Source organism: Argopecten irradians, chromosome 4, assembly GCF_041381155.1.
Source record: "Argopecten irradians isolate NY chromosome 4, Ai_NY, whole genome shotgun sequence".
NCBI lineage: Eukaryota > Metazoa > Mollusca > Bivalvia > Pectinida > Pectinidae > Argopecten > Argopecten irradians.
This window is the reverse complement of record NC_091137.1, coordinates 6,781,400-6,796,591: the sequence shown is the minus strand read 5'-3', so window position 1 is coordinate 6,796,591 and position 15,192 is coordinate 6,781,400. Positions and strand designations below refer to the sequence as shown.

At 37.5% G+C, this 15,192-nt stretch overlaps 1 protein-coding gene across 1 annotated transcript; it reads left to right on the top strand.

Annotated features, from left to right (window-relative positions):
* Positions 1 to 7,694: 7,694 nt before the first annotated feature.
* On the top strand, positions 7,695 to 9,872 carry LOC138320462 (uncharacterized). The gene has a single exon (XM_069263425.1). The coding sequence runs from the start codon at positions 7,814 to 7,816 to the stop codon at positions 9,098 to 9,100; it is 1,287 nt and encodes a 428-aa protein (XP_069119526.1). The 5' UTR covers positions 7,695 to 7,813; the 3' UTR covers positions 9,101 to 9,872.
* The last annotated feature ends 5,320 nt before the right edge of the window (positions 9,873 to 15,192 follow it).

Genomic DNA, 15,192 nt, shown 5'->3' with positions numbered 1-15,192 from the left:
GTGGGTGCTGGTATGGCTAAACAAATCAAATGTGTCTACCAATAAAACGTGGGTGCTGGTATGGCTAAACAAATCAAATGTGTCCACCAATAAAACGTGGGTGCTGGTATGGCTAAACAAATCAAATGTGTCTACCAATAAAACGTGGGTGCTGGTATGGCTAAACAAATCAAATGTGACCACCAATAAAACGTGGGTGCTGGTATGGCTAAACAAATCAAATGTGACCACCAATAAAACGTGGGTGCTGGTATGGCTAAACAAATCAAATGTGACCACCAATAAAACGTGGGTGCTGGTATGGCTATACAAATCAAATGTGACTACCAATAAAACGTGGGTGCTGGTATGGCTAAACAAATCAAATGTGACCACCAATAAAACGTGGGTGCTGGTATGGCTAAACAAATCAAATGTGTCCACCAATAAAACGTGGGTGCTGGTATGGCTAAACAAATCAAATGTGACCACCAATAAAACGTGGGTGCTGGTATGGCTAAACAAATCAAATGTGACCACCAATAAAACGTGGGTGCTGGTATGGCTAAACAAATCAAATGTGTCCACCAATAAAACGTGGGTGCTGGTATGGCTAAACAAATCAAATGTGACCACCAATAAAACGTGGGTGCTGGTATGGCTAAACAAATCAAATGTGACCACCAATAAAACGTGGGTGCTGGTATGGCTAAACAAATCAAATGTGACCACCAATAAAACGTGGGTGCTGGTATGGCTAAACAAATCAAATGTGACCACCAATAAAACTCGGGTGCTGGTATGGCTAAACAAATCAAATGTGTCCACCAATAAAACGTGGGTGCTGGTATGGCTAAACAAATCAAATGTGACTACCAATAAAACGTGGGTGCTGGTATGGCTAAACAAATCAAATGTGTCCACCAATAAAACGTGGGTGCTGGTATGGCTAAACAAATCAAATGTGTCCACCAATAAAACGTGGGTGCTGGTATGGCTAAACAAATCAAATGTGACCACCAATAAAACGTGGGTGCTGGTATGGCTAAACAAATCAAATGTGACCACCAATAAAACGTGGGTGCTGGTATGGCTAAACAAATCAAATGTGACCACCAATAAAACGTGGGTGCTGGTATGGCTAAACAAATCAAATGTGACCACCAATAAAACGTGGGTGTTGGTATGGCTAAACAAATCAAATGTGTCCACCAATAAAACGTGGGTGCTGGTATGGCTAAACAAATCAAATGTGTCCACCAATAAAACGTGGGTGCTGGTATGGCTAAACAAATCAAATGTGACCACCAATAAAACGTGGGTGCTGGTATGGCTAAACAAATCATATGTGTCCACCAATAAAACGTGGGTGCTGGTATGGCTAAACAAATCAAATGTGACCACCAATAAAACGTGGGTGCTGGTATGGCTAAACAAATCAAATGTGTCCACCAATAAAACGTGGGTGCTGGTATGGCTAAACAAATCAAATGTGACTACCAATAAAACGTGGGTGCTGGTATGGCTAGACAAATCAAATGTGACTACCAATAATTGTTAATGTTTGTTTGTTTCTTTTTTCTTCCTTTACATATAATTTGATATACAATCATTAATGCTGCTATTGTATGTTTAATCATGTAGTATCATATACATCTGTATAATATGTATAAACTAAAACCAATTGATTTATAAGATGGAGAGACACCAAACTCCAAATTTTCTAACTAACTTACTTTCTACTTCTGTTGGTGCGAATAGGCAAGGCCTCAGAAATAATTTAAACTACATGAATATAATTCCTAATTTCAGGCTTTCAATCACTAATATGTCTTCATTCATCTTTAAGAATTTGGAACTCCCTTGATTATGATATCAGATCAATGCCTTTGGCATCTTTTAAATCAGCTCTCTTCTCTAACTTACATCTTCCTGTACACCTACATGGGGATAGAAACATACTTCATTCCTGCAGTCCTCTACCACGCTAACATGTCCCCAGACTCGTTTAAGTTGCGGTAACTATTGTGAGAATGCCTATCACTATGTTTTTGAATGTCAAACATATTTAGCTGTTCGCACAGATCTAATTGATTCTTTGGAAGTAAATTGTGATGTTTTTAGTAAAGTGCATATTTTCATAAGATCCAGCGAAAGATTTTAACATGTTTACTTCATGAATGTATACATAAATATATATCTGTATGCTAATGTAAGTCATCATTTTTGATGTTAATGTATATTACCAGTCTATGCTGTCATCTGTCGTCTATGTAACTTTGTAAGGAGATGGCTTCATCAGTTGTCATTACTTGTGCCAGATCCTTTTTTCCATTTGGTAAATAAAATATGTTTAAAGTAAAAGTAAGTAAGTAACTAAAACCAATGAGCGGTTGTTTTTCTTTAAGACTTCGATTTCAAATATTTATTCTATTGTGGCAATGATTTTGCGTCGATAGGAATGGACATTTTATGTATGACAAATCCGGTAAAAGTTCCAATGAACCTATACATGTGTACTCATACACGAGTACTCAATGTAAAGCAGGTACATTTACCCGGACGCGAAAACAAATCCTCACATCAATAGTAATTTAATTTCCTTCAAAAGCCACGGAACCGTTATAATAAATAAATGTGTATCTATGTTAACAATTGCTGGTTTTGGACTTTTGTTAATAATCCAATTATCTCTTCGAAGTATCCGAAAACAAGAGCTGAGCGCTACTTACACGGATCATGTTCCATGTGTTCAATACCATCCTCGTTACCAACTCGTTATCAGCGCCATCTCTTGTTATTTCCGGGTGTTAATCAGGTACAGGTGGGAACTACTCGCGGATCTAGCGTCCGAACTCTTATGAATTGGGTATTGTTCAGGCGATGAAATGTAATGATACAACATCAACAACCTATTGTAGCATTGACACCATTAATTGGATTATTTTTTCTCGATATTTCCATTTAATGTGATAAGTAATAGATACATAATGAGTGATGTATCGAAGCGGACTCGTGTGATGCAGAGCGAATGTCCGTACATTTGTATGTAAGAAAGCCATTGATGGCGGTAACCCTTCGCTCAGACACCGAGTTGCGTGTGATGGTCTGTTTGAGTAGGCTGCAGTATATCCGTGTTTTGTCTCTTTACAATAGTGACCAAGTGGAATATCTTTTAACTAGTACTATCTCACTGAAGCTATCCGGTCACATTGTACATAGTGACAATAGGCGAACCCTAACCTCACTTCTCGTGTTTTGCTTAGTACGCAAAATTGTAAAAAGGTTTCCAATAATACATTTTATATGTGAAAAAGGATAAAAGGTATGGAGTTTAGTTTGTTGTGAAGGCTTCAAGGACTGTATATGGAATGTGTGTCTTGAAGTCTTCGAGTGTTGTGCCTTGTACAAACTGCTGCTACCGGTAAGGGGTTCCATTGTGTGATTATGTATGCGTCATTGGTAGCAGATATGTAACGGCATGTGTGTGGGTGTGCGCGTCTAGTTCTACAGTCTGTTTTTATAAGGAACGGTGTGTTGACTATAACTTGTTTGTGTATGATTTTGAAGCAAAGTGTTAGTCTTGACCATAGTCTGCGCAGGTGTAGTGATGGAAGTTTGAATTAGTGCGCCATGTCTGTAATTTAGCTTGTGTTGTGGTATCTGTTTTTGATGTATCGTGCTGCTCTGCGCTGTATTTTTTCGATTTGTCGTTGGCATGGTACACTGTAAACTTTTAAGTGTTAAGTTACACCAAAAAAGGTGGCACCACAGCTGCCTCCTTTTTTGGTGCAACGTTACATCAAATTTTTAGGTTACACCACTGGTGTAAAGTTACACCACTGGTGTTTAGTTACACCAAAAAAGGAGGCAGCTGTGGTGCCACCTTTTTTCGTGTAACCTAAATCCTAAAAAATTGGTGTAACGTTACACCAAAAAAGGAGGCAGCTGTGGTGCCACCTTTTTTGGTGTAAACTTAATCCAGGGTAGTTGTAACCTTCATCCAAACTAGGTGTAACCTTTTTCCTAAATCGGTGTAACCTTCATCCAAAAAGGTGTAACCTCATCCAGGATCGGTGTAAACTCATCCAGGATCGGTGTAACCTCATCCCAAATTGGTTTAACATCATCCCAAATTGGTGTAAACTTCATCCAGGATCGGTGTAACCTTCATCCAAAATTGGTGTAACCTTCATGCAGGATAGGTGTAACTTTCATCCCAAATTGGTGTAACCTTCATCCAAAATAGATGTAACCTTCATCCCAAATTGGTGTAACCTTCATCCAGGATCGGTGTAACCTTCATCCGAAATTGGTGTAACCTTCATCCATAATAGGTGTAACATTCATCCAAAATTGGTGTAACCTTTATCCAAAATAGGTGTAACCTTCATCCGAAATTGGTGTAACCTTCATCCAGAATCAGTGTAACCTTCATCCCAAATTAGTGTAACCTTCTTCCCAAACTGGTGTAACCTTCATTCAAGATCGGTGTAACGTTCATCCCAAATCGGTCTAACCTTCCTCCAAGATCGGTGTAACATTCTTCCCAAATTGGTGTAAACTTCATCCAATATCGGTGTAACCTTCTTCCCACATTGGTGTAACCTTCATCCAAGATCGGTGTAACCGTCTTCCCAAATTGGTGGTTCCTGTACACGTTTGTTTATAGCACCATCTACATCCTGAAAAAATACAAAACAAACCACAAAGCATCTTGTTCTTCTTAAAATTTACCACTTAGTAATTTAATGTAACAAATTTAAGGGACTAACTTTATATAATTATATATGTTAAAATTAAAGAGTCTATACATTTCTATAAAGGGTATACGTATAACTATGAAACAACAATTTTAAAGAATTAAATTTATTTATATCATTATGTCGTTGCAAATTTTTAGGTATGAAATACAATGTATATTCCTGTTTGTCAAGTGTATATTTCCGAAATTGTTGTTATTTATTGACACTGTAGATTTAAAAAAAAATGTAAATTCATTAGAGAGTTATAGTACAATGTACCTGCATTTGATTAATTTGTTCATTATGGAAACATTTACGTGTACTGTACATATTTACTTTTATACATTCTAACACATGTGCAGATGAGAATGAATTTGTATAGTATACAGTTAACGGTTTTCATATTTGTACATTTAATTGCTGTATATGTATTAAACATCAAAACCTAAATCACTGTCTTTGTCAGTGACCATAATACAGTACGCAAGCGATTCTAAATACTATATTTTATTAGTAATTTTACATTTTTTAAAACTCCTCTCCAAAAATCTATTGCAACCATAAAAACTTCAAAGTTGACAACATAAAAACTACTTATCTAACGCTTATTTTGAAATAATGTATATGTTCTTCCGTTGCAATATGTGCGAGTTGTGAACGATTACATCAAAACAACGTTTGATGACGCCGCCATTTCATTCTTTGTCAATATAGTAAAATGGCGTCATAAAAATTACATGTCTACACTTAAGATCGATTTATCGATAAATAAGGCACGGAATATATTTTAGATAATATATATAGGATGAAAAAATGTCCCTAGTCTGTACATAAAATCTTGTTACGATTGAATGTAAAATTACTTTAGTAATAACAATTAAAAATATGTAAAATTACGAATAATATATGACCGTGCTGCTGGTGATACACGACATTACTGATGTGGTTCTGTTGGAAAAATTTATATGGATTGTCATCTTTATAGTGCCTGATCCGGTCTTGACCCCAACCACAATCACTACTGATGAGATCCAAAAAGATATATCCAAACCCGATATCGGGTAGCTGCGACTTGCAACTTGATATCGTAAAAACATCCGGCATCAACAACCATCGTCCTCCTATTTCGAGATGTTTCTTCGTAATTGTCTGTCTCGAGAGACGATAAATTTAACTGGTCGGAACTTCAGCTAATTTCAAAAGTGCCCCTTTAGTTTTGTTAGATGTTGTTATTCCCCTCTCTGTCAAATGATGTAATGTAACACTTCAAGCGATGATTTGGTGTAAAGTAACACCATTGTAAGGTAATGTAACACTTCAAACGAAGATTTGGTGTAATGTTACACCGCTGAGGTGTCAGGTTACACTTTCAAGTTAGGATTTGGTGTTAAGTAACACTACTGAGGTGTAAGGTTTCTCTTTCAAATTAGGCTTTGGGGTAAAGTAACACTACTGTGATGTAAGGTTACCCTTTCAAGTTAGGCTTTGGTGTAAAGTAACACTTCTGTGGTGTAAGGTTACCCTTTCAGACGAAAATCTGATGTAAAGTAACACCGCTGTGATCTAAGGTTACCCTTTCAAGTGAAAAGTTGGTGTAAAGTAACACAACCGGGGTGTAACGTTACACTTTCAAGTGATAATTTGGTGTAAAGTGACACCTCTGTGGTGTAAGGTTACTCTTTCAAGTTAGAATTTGGTGTAAAGTGACACCACTGTGGTGTAAGGTTACTCTTTCAAGTTAGAATTTGGTGTAAAGTGACACCACTGTGGTGTTAGGTAACACTTCAAACGAAGATCTGGTGTAAAGTAACACCGCTATGGTTTAAGGTTACCCTTTCAAGTTAGGATTTGGTGTAAAGTAACACCACTGTGGTGTAAGGTTACCCTTTCTTATAACGGTTTGGTGTAAGGTAACACTACTGTGGTGTAAGGTAAAACTTCAAACGAAGATGTGGTGTAAAGTAACACCGCTGTGGTGTAAGGTTACCCTTTCAAGTTATGATTTGGTGTAAAGTAACACCGCTGTGGTGTAAGGTTACCCTTTCAAGTTATGATTTGGTGTAAAGTAACACCACTGTGGTGTAAGGTAACACTTCAAACGAAGATCTGGTGTAAAGTAACACCGCTGTGGTGTAAGGTAACACTTCAAACGAAGATCTGGTGTAAAGTAACACCGCTGTGGTGTAAGGTTACCCTTTCAAGTTATGATTTGGTGTAAAGTAACACTACTGTGGTGTAAGGTTACCCTTTCAAACGAAGATCTGGTGTTTAAAGTAACACCGCTGAGGTGTAAGGTTACCCTTTCAAATTAGGTTTTGGTGTAAAGTAACACCACTCTGGTGTAAGGTTGCACTTTCAAGTTAGGATCTGGTGTAAAGTATCACCACTGTGGTGTAAGGTAACACTTCAAACGGAGATTTGGTGTAAAGTAACACTACTGTGGTGTAAGGTTACCCTTTCAAATGAAAATTTGGTGTAAAGTAACACCATCGGGGTGTAACATTACACTTTCAAGTGAGAATTTGGTGTAAAGTGACACCATTTTGGTGTAACGTTGCACACTTACACCAACTTTGGATTGAAGTTACACCTAATTTGGGTAAACAATTCACTTTTCATTGTTTGGATAACTTTACACCAGGAACGGTGTTATCGTTTTTTTACACCGATATTGGTGTTAAGTTACACGTTAAAAACACCATAAATGGATTAAGTTAACACTAAAAGTTACAGTGTAGGGGTCCCATACGGAAGAGCAGTATTCCAGTTTGGGTCGTGTAAGTGCCTTGTATACGCGTTCTTCCATATATCTATACCGTATAATTACCATTGATTGCATTTACCAAGAAATTTATGTTCCTTTTATATAGAAATTATATCAAGATTTCGCTGGTGACGTTGCAATGGGATTTCCCGGTATGTGAATAACAATAAACTATTGTTGCTGATGACGTCATCAACAACATAAGTCATTATGACGTCGCATTATTGTTCCATGCCAGCAACACAATGTTGTGAAGTTGTTGTGCTACGTTGTTTAGCAGAGTGAGTGAAATGCTTTTGGATGAAAATGTAAGAGAAACGTCGAGATGTCAAGTGACGAGCCCGCAAGGAAGAAACTGAAAATGGAACCTCATATAGGTGGGGACAACTGTCGAATGTTGGAGGATTCGAGTCCGCTAAAAGGTACACGTGGGTCGAACCAAAAGGCCGTGTCCGGATCGGCTAGTGGAGATTCTAGAGAAAGTGGACACCATCAGATAGCATTCGTCGGAAAGTCCGAATCAAATCAGGCAGCACATCATTCGGAAACCTACGGTATTGTGCCACAAGGATGTGAACTGGGAGATGTTTGGGAACACAAGTACCCGAAACCCCTCGGACAAAACACTAAACTTACTCCGATTAAAACCGGAAATTCACACTATGATATCATTATTTCCGATTTGAAATTGCTTGGATACGGCCCGATCCAGCTGATAGCGAAAGGACGATCCGGGTCAGTCATCCTTGCTCAAGACCTCAGCAAGAACAGCTTCTACGGAGAGCACGAATGCATTCCGGTGGCCATTAAATTGAACTCTGGGAAAATGTCTACAAGGCATGCATCGGGTGGTGGGACGTTTACAGAGGAGATGACGATTCTAAAGGATTTGTCACATCCTTCTATCGTCACATGGATTGATAACATCAGTTACCAGGGCAGAATAGGAATGGTGACAGAATTCTGTGAAAATGGTAACTTGGACCAACTTCTACGGATAAAACAAACGCGGTTTTTAGCCGAAACAGTCTCTAGAAAATACTTCCGGCAAATGTTTGAAGGCATTGAATATCTTCACCATCAAGGTATAGCTCACAGGGATATTTGCACCTCAAATATGCTCATTACAGAATTTAATACAATAAAGATTACCGATTTCGGCCATTCCGTACGGTTTATGACCGGTGACCCTCTAAGAAAGGACACATGTGGAAGCAATGGTTACCAGGCGCCGGAGATCATCTCTAAGGCCCCTTATAATCCCCAGTTATCAGATTATTGGGCCTTCGGATGTCTCTTGTATGTTATGACCATTGGAAACTTCCCCTTTGGATTGATTCGATCCGAAATGATGTCAAAGTTTTGCAGGAAGACGCCATTCCCGGACCAGCGCGTGCAACCCTTGTCACCTGAACTTACAGAGCTGATCAACGGTATGCTAATCTGCGTACCCGATCGGCGGTTTTCACTTTCCAGAATCAGGCATTCTGCGTGGATGCAAATGAACGACGAAGAAAAAGTCCAAATTGGAAACTTTCATCTGATTCGTCAACCGCGAAAGATAAAAGAGGGTAACGAAGAGAAAGCCCTCAAGGCATTGTATAATATATAAGTCAGAGGTAAGACCAAAATGTCCATTCTCTTAACCGAATACTGAACGGGTAGAATTGAACATTGGAAAAGAGGCGGTGTGGTTTAAATGTTGTGTATTGTTTCTGATTTATGCTTCATTTTATTAATCTAATGAACTTGTCACAACCTATCATGTATATGTATATATCTTTGTTACTGTTGCTACTACAGTTTAGCCTTCTCTCCTGCTTCTAGATCATAACGTTTCATAATTCTTATCCTTTACGATATAGTTAAATTTGTCATATTTTGGTAACAAATCAGATTTAAGATTTTTGATTACAATTATTCATGGATAATTTATGCGAATTAAACATCATTCTATAATTAAGAATATTTTCAAATATCAACCAAACACGTTTGGAAAAAAAATATAACATTTTCATATGTTATCTTCAAGAACGATCACAGTTATTGTTACTATAACAACGAGTATCAGACATAAGTTATCTTAATAATACTAATACGTGTCCACTCCTTCGTCAGAATCGAAATGATATGCATGGCACCTACCTATCAAAAATTCATAATGTATTTAATAGGTATGAAAAAGAAAATAAGGGTTATATCCTATAACGAATACAACACTAAACTGTAGCAGCAATAGAAATAATATATAGCTCGAAATTTTCCGTGTGGTATCATATCCGGTTATTCTGTTTTACGATATGAGATCATTAAATTTCTGGAATGTATTTTTTGCTCTATTGTACTTACATGTTTGCATGTATTGTAATAAATGTTCACTTGCATGAATAACATTTTTAGTGTATTTTTATTTTAGTTTTTACGTTCATGGAAAATATGTAATGTAGCGGGAGAAGGGACGATGTAACGGACAGACCGCGCGTGCACTCGATATGGTGGTCTCTCCTGCACTTGTTATGGCACTGTTATCGGAATAAATATGTATTTTAAAAAAGTACCTATACAAGGCTCCGTTCATGTCCGTTAAGAAGCAAGCGCCCGCTTACGTTCGCGAGCACTCGCTATCATGAATACGCCTCTGGTCATCGATGATTGACCCAGTTCAATCCCGCTACAGTAAAGAAAAGTAAAAGCATACTTTAAATTTGCTTCTTAACTATGTCCCGTTGTCATGAAATGATCGATTGAGTGTAATTTGTCGACATTCTTGAAGATAATAGTGTATGGGGTAAAATAAAATGTTTCTTGTTTGGCTAGGATAAGAATATTTCACTGACATCCGAAATCATCCCAATCTGATTAAAATCTTACCTTGATTTTCACGGCGTTCCGGAAAACTAGGAGGTTAACCGGAACGGCGTAAGGATCAAGATATGGTTTTAATCAGATTGGAACCATTCAACGATCCTTGAACTGACATAGACTTTCTGAATAGAATATAATTTTTCGCTATTGTCATGATATCCATATATTTGGGGCTATCCTGTGTCTATGGAACTTTGTCTGACTTTTAGGGGTTATAGAAGTAAATCAATATTTTAAGTAGTAATGGCAGAAAACCTCGCATTGCAGGCCTACTCTACATTTCTAAAAGAACCTAATGAAAAATGCTGCTGTCGTTGATGAAATAAACATATAACGTACATATCATCAAAACTGATACACAATCGCTGTCGTCTGGTTTTTATGGAATCATTGTGATCTAAATGTGGTCTTGATTTCATTGATTGGTTAAAATGGCAAAAGCTTAAAGTGAACAGTCGGGCAAGGATAGCTAAAGTCGGTAAAATGGTGTGAATGTATCCAGTATAATTTCTTATGAAAAATAAAAATAAAATCTCTCATCAAAAATTGTCTGCGTACGAAGAAAGTAATTTAAAGTAATAGGAATCCTCAAACGTCCTCCCGGCTGACTATGTCCGTGGTTACATTTCCACGCTGCCTCGCTTAATGATTTAAACTTTCCTTTACTTTAATGGTCAGAACTGGGAAACGTAAGCAGAACTTGACCGTCGTATTAATATGCGAGAACTTTTGGAAGGCCAATGAACGCATTAGACTGGTTTTCTTTGCCGGACTATTCACTTTAACTTTCTCCCAGTTCTGTGTTGGGTCTACGTTGTTTTGTTTTTTTTTCAAAATAATACTCCGGCATTGAAATGTATTACCTCTCTGTCCTGGGACGTTCTTATGAACACAAACAAAAGATATCATATCCTTTTATTGTTTGCGTAATCTTAGATGATTTACATTGACGATATACATGTTTCTGTAAATTGTCTCCGCATATTTTAAATAGTGTCAATAGTGACACAAAATAAGCAATCGATATTCTCACTCCTTTTTACATTAGGGATCACGTTCTGATGGCCTCTATACATTACTTATCTGGTTACATCAACTTAAAACGACATACGTATGGATTTAGCTTCGTTGTGTCTATGAGCGAAATGACTCTAATACAAAAATGATACTGATAACTCAGCAATATGTTTTACCGTCAAGAAATTTGGAGGCGGTAATTGGTCAGTATGTAGGGTCACCAGAAAGGGGTCTATGGCATCCTCACATTTATGAAACGAAGAGGATTTGAATTTAATCAGATGAACTTTTTAAGAGTTATTTTTTAAAATTTATTACTGAGAATAATATCAAATGTTGAACCTGATACATTTCTAAACATGACTTAGATGACTCTCATATGCATGGTCTGTTCGCATAATGATGGAACAGTTTTCATTATGCAGTTGGCCGGAAGAAATATTCAAACTCAGTGAAACTGCACCCCGGTAGAATATTGTCTCGTAATGGACTTTATGTCTCATAACTTATGTTCTTCTGTGATATCAACCATCTCCAATCGATCACCAGAGAAAACACAGACATAACGAAGCTAATCAAACCTCACAATGACATGCGCAGTTGATACGTCTGTGCGGGATTGTCTCGTAACGTGCTCATTAGTTTGTCACATCCGTGTGCTTTTCGTTTTTGTTGCGCCTTCCATCGATCCGAAATATATATCATGGAGATGTCCGTGTTTGAGCAGAAGAAAACATCACGTATACTTCCTGTTGACGGTATAGAACAACTGCAGTCAGTTCCAAGATGTCTTTATTATCAACGGGAGACCTAATGGTATTAAAAGGATGCTTTAAATTTTACTTTTTATCTAAATGGAACATGAACTTTATTTCATATTTAGTGTATATAATTGTAAGTTATGTCACACACAACTGATCGCCTCGGAATCATCAGTGTAATCGGAGACAATGTATTCAATCGAGTGGGCGTACCTGTCGGTCGACTGTGGAATAAAATAGTACATGCTCTATTAGGAGGATACTTTTTCAATATAGGGTCATATTTTAATCCTCGTAAATGATTTTGGATGGTCAGCACGATGTTTGTCGAGTGCTAACCAACCAAAAACCAAGTTCCTATTCACGCTACATGCAGAATCACGTTTGATTGAAGATGACATGCCAGTTATTAACTGTCTTCAAACCTGTATGTTAATAACCACGCGACACATCTGTTAAGAATTTAAGAACAGATGACCTAAGGTCATGACTTCGCCGAATCTAGCTACCTTGTTAGCTGTGAGTAGTATTGCGCATGCGGGAGCTGATTTGTATCAAAAGTAAAATACTCTCGGTCTTAAGGCCATGCGCTTCTCTTCATGACCGTATGAGGTGTTGTCAAGTACGACAATATGGAAATTGTGATGCTTGAACAGAAGAAAAATCTAACTTCTGAAATAAAGCAGATTTCTACGATCAAACAATGCTTCAGCGTTCGAGTTCCAATCTTTTCCTCTACATGTTGCAAACTACAACATCTCTTACTGCATCCTTCTGTAGCTCAATAAACCTGCCTCTAGTTCCGTCGACCTACCTGACTCTTCACTTTAGATTTTTCATACGGAAGCATTACAAAAGCTGTGGAAATAACCCTTAGCTAAGGAATTTGTATAAGCTTTTGCGATATCTTGCTATGGAGAATGTTTTTGTGATGGATTTCCTTGGGTTAATTGAGGTCTGATGACAAGATGGATCCGTGGCTAATTTCATTGTATCCTTGAAACGTCATCTTGGCAAACATAAGAGCAATAGACCTATACTTAAAATATGTAGACCATATGTATATTTTCACAGCGACATCTGATATCTAGAGAAAAATCGGCTTTTGTTTTTACAAACGCATTCTCTGAAAACTTCCGTAAAGATCAAGGATTTATCCTTGTTGTAAACTTCTATTTTTATACACAAATGTCCTAAATGTACTGGACCGATTGGATACTTGAATTGTATCCTGACGGTAGTGACTATCGTAGAATGTAATACTACAGCTTAGAAACTCAATAAAACACAACTATTGCCAGAAAGTGTCTCCTTTACTATCATCAAATTGTAATTTGTGTCATAAATTTGGTGATAAAGTCTCCGCTAACCTGCGAACATCCAAAACAAATTGAAACATGTCAACATAGATGATTATAGACCATATGGACCCACTCGGCATTCATTGGCAGAAATTTGCCATTTTCTCTAGGTTCCTGACACCAAACCACATAATTAAGTTCCAATCTAATGAAACGTTATCAACGCCAATCCGATATGACTGACAGAAAAATCCCCGAAATTGCTCACTAGAATGTGATCTCCCGCACTGAAGAGTTCCAACAGTGATGTATGCTACGAACCTGATTAATCCTTCGTGTTCTACACATTCATCTTTTATATTTCCTATCGCAAAAAATGGCCGCAATGTTGGCGGGAATCTTTCAGGGTTGTATTTTAGTCGTTCTGACTGGCTCTCGTCAAATCGAAATGAATTCACTCTCAGCTCTCAATTTTTGCGGAATGATATTTGACAAGATTGTCTATCAATCATTCTTTCCGAATGGCACTTAATGACGTATCTGAGGGTTTCCAAGCGAGATCTGCTGTCGTACCCATAGCGACTACGCCATGGCCGACAGTTCTAGACTGGTCTCGGGATATACCGCAATCTTAGACCGGCTCCGTAAGAACTTCCACTAGCCTATGACTCAACAGATGAAATATAAGATAGACAGAATGTAAAATAAAGACACAAAACATCAGAGTTTAATTGAGGCAGTTTAATATTGAAGCGATGTTTTGAACATTTTCTACGCATACATGTAGTCTATTTGCTCTTTTGCTCTTTAATGACTGCCCTGATCACGTGGGTCAGGCGTGTATGGCATACTTCCATTGACCCTCCAGCTACAACTCGATAAAGAGGTCAGGTTAAGAAATATCCAAGTTTCTTTTTAAATATACATATTTTTCTCAAAATATTGTATTGGCCGCAAACCGATCACCAAAACACAAACCAGTCTGGTTACGAAAAGTCTTTTTTTTATTTAGTCCTTTAGCATATGACTTTATTTTTTCGAAAGTGTGTCAACGAGAAGAAGAATGAGAAAAATAAACGATATCATATTCTAAGACCAGTTATCACTGCAGCGCGCGTGCCCTTGGACGTGGTATGCCGGTATCATTAATGATCAAACTCTATCAGCCGTCAGGATCTGTGTAAAATCAATAAAACTACGATTATATTATCACTTACAAATTGTTCCTCAATTATCAAGATATAATCCATTGTCTAGCTGACGACTTGGCGACAAAGATGAACACCAAATAACGCATAATATATTAATTGTTGACAAATAGGAAAAGCTGATGCATCAATCTGTCATTATTTTGACGTTTTGGGCAAATTTAGTCATAGGTATCATTTATCAGATATCGCTAGCTTAACTGATAAAACGACATTATTATAATGCCATTGGAAGTTAGAAAACATCCGCAATATGGCAGCGTGACAATTGCAAAACTTTTATGTTATTTCGTTATAATTATTTCAATGTTGCTTGTAACAAACCTTTTCATTGGCCTGACAAATAAGATCTTCGATACTCTAGGGGTTGTAACAAACCTTTTCATTGGCCTAACAAATAAGATCTTCGATACTCTAGGGGTTGTAACAAACCTTTTCATTGGCCTGACAAATAAGATATTCGATACTAGAGGTTGTAACAAACCTTTTCATTGGCCTGACAAATAAGATCTTCGATACTCTAGGGGTTGTAACAAACCTTTTCATTGGCCT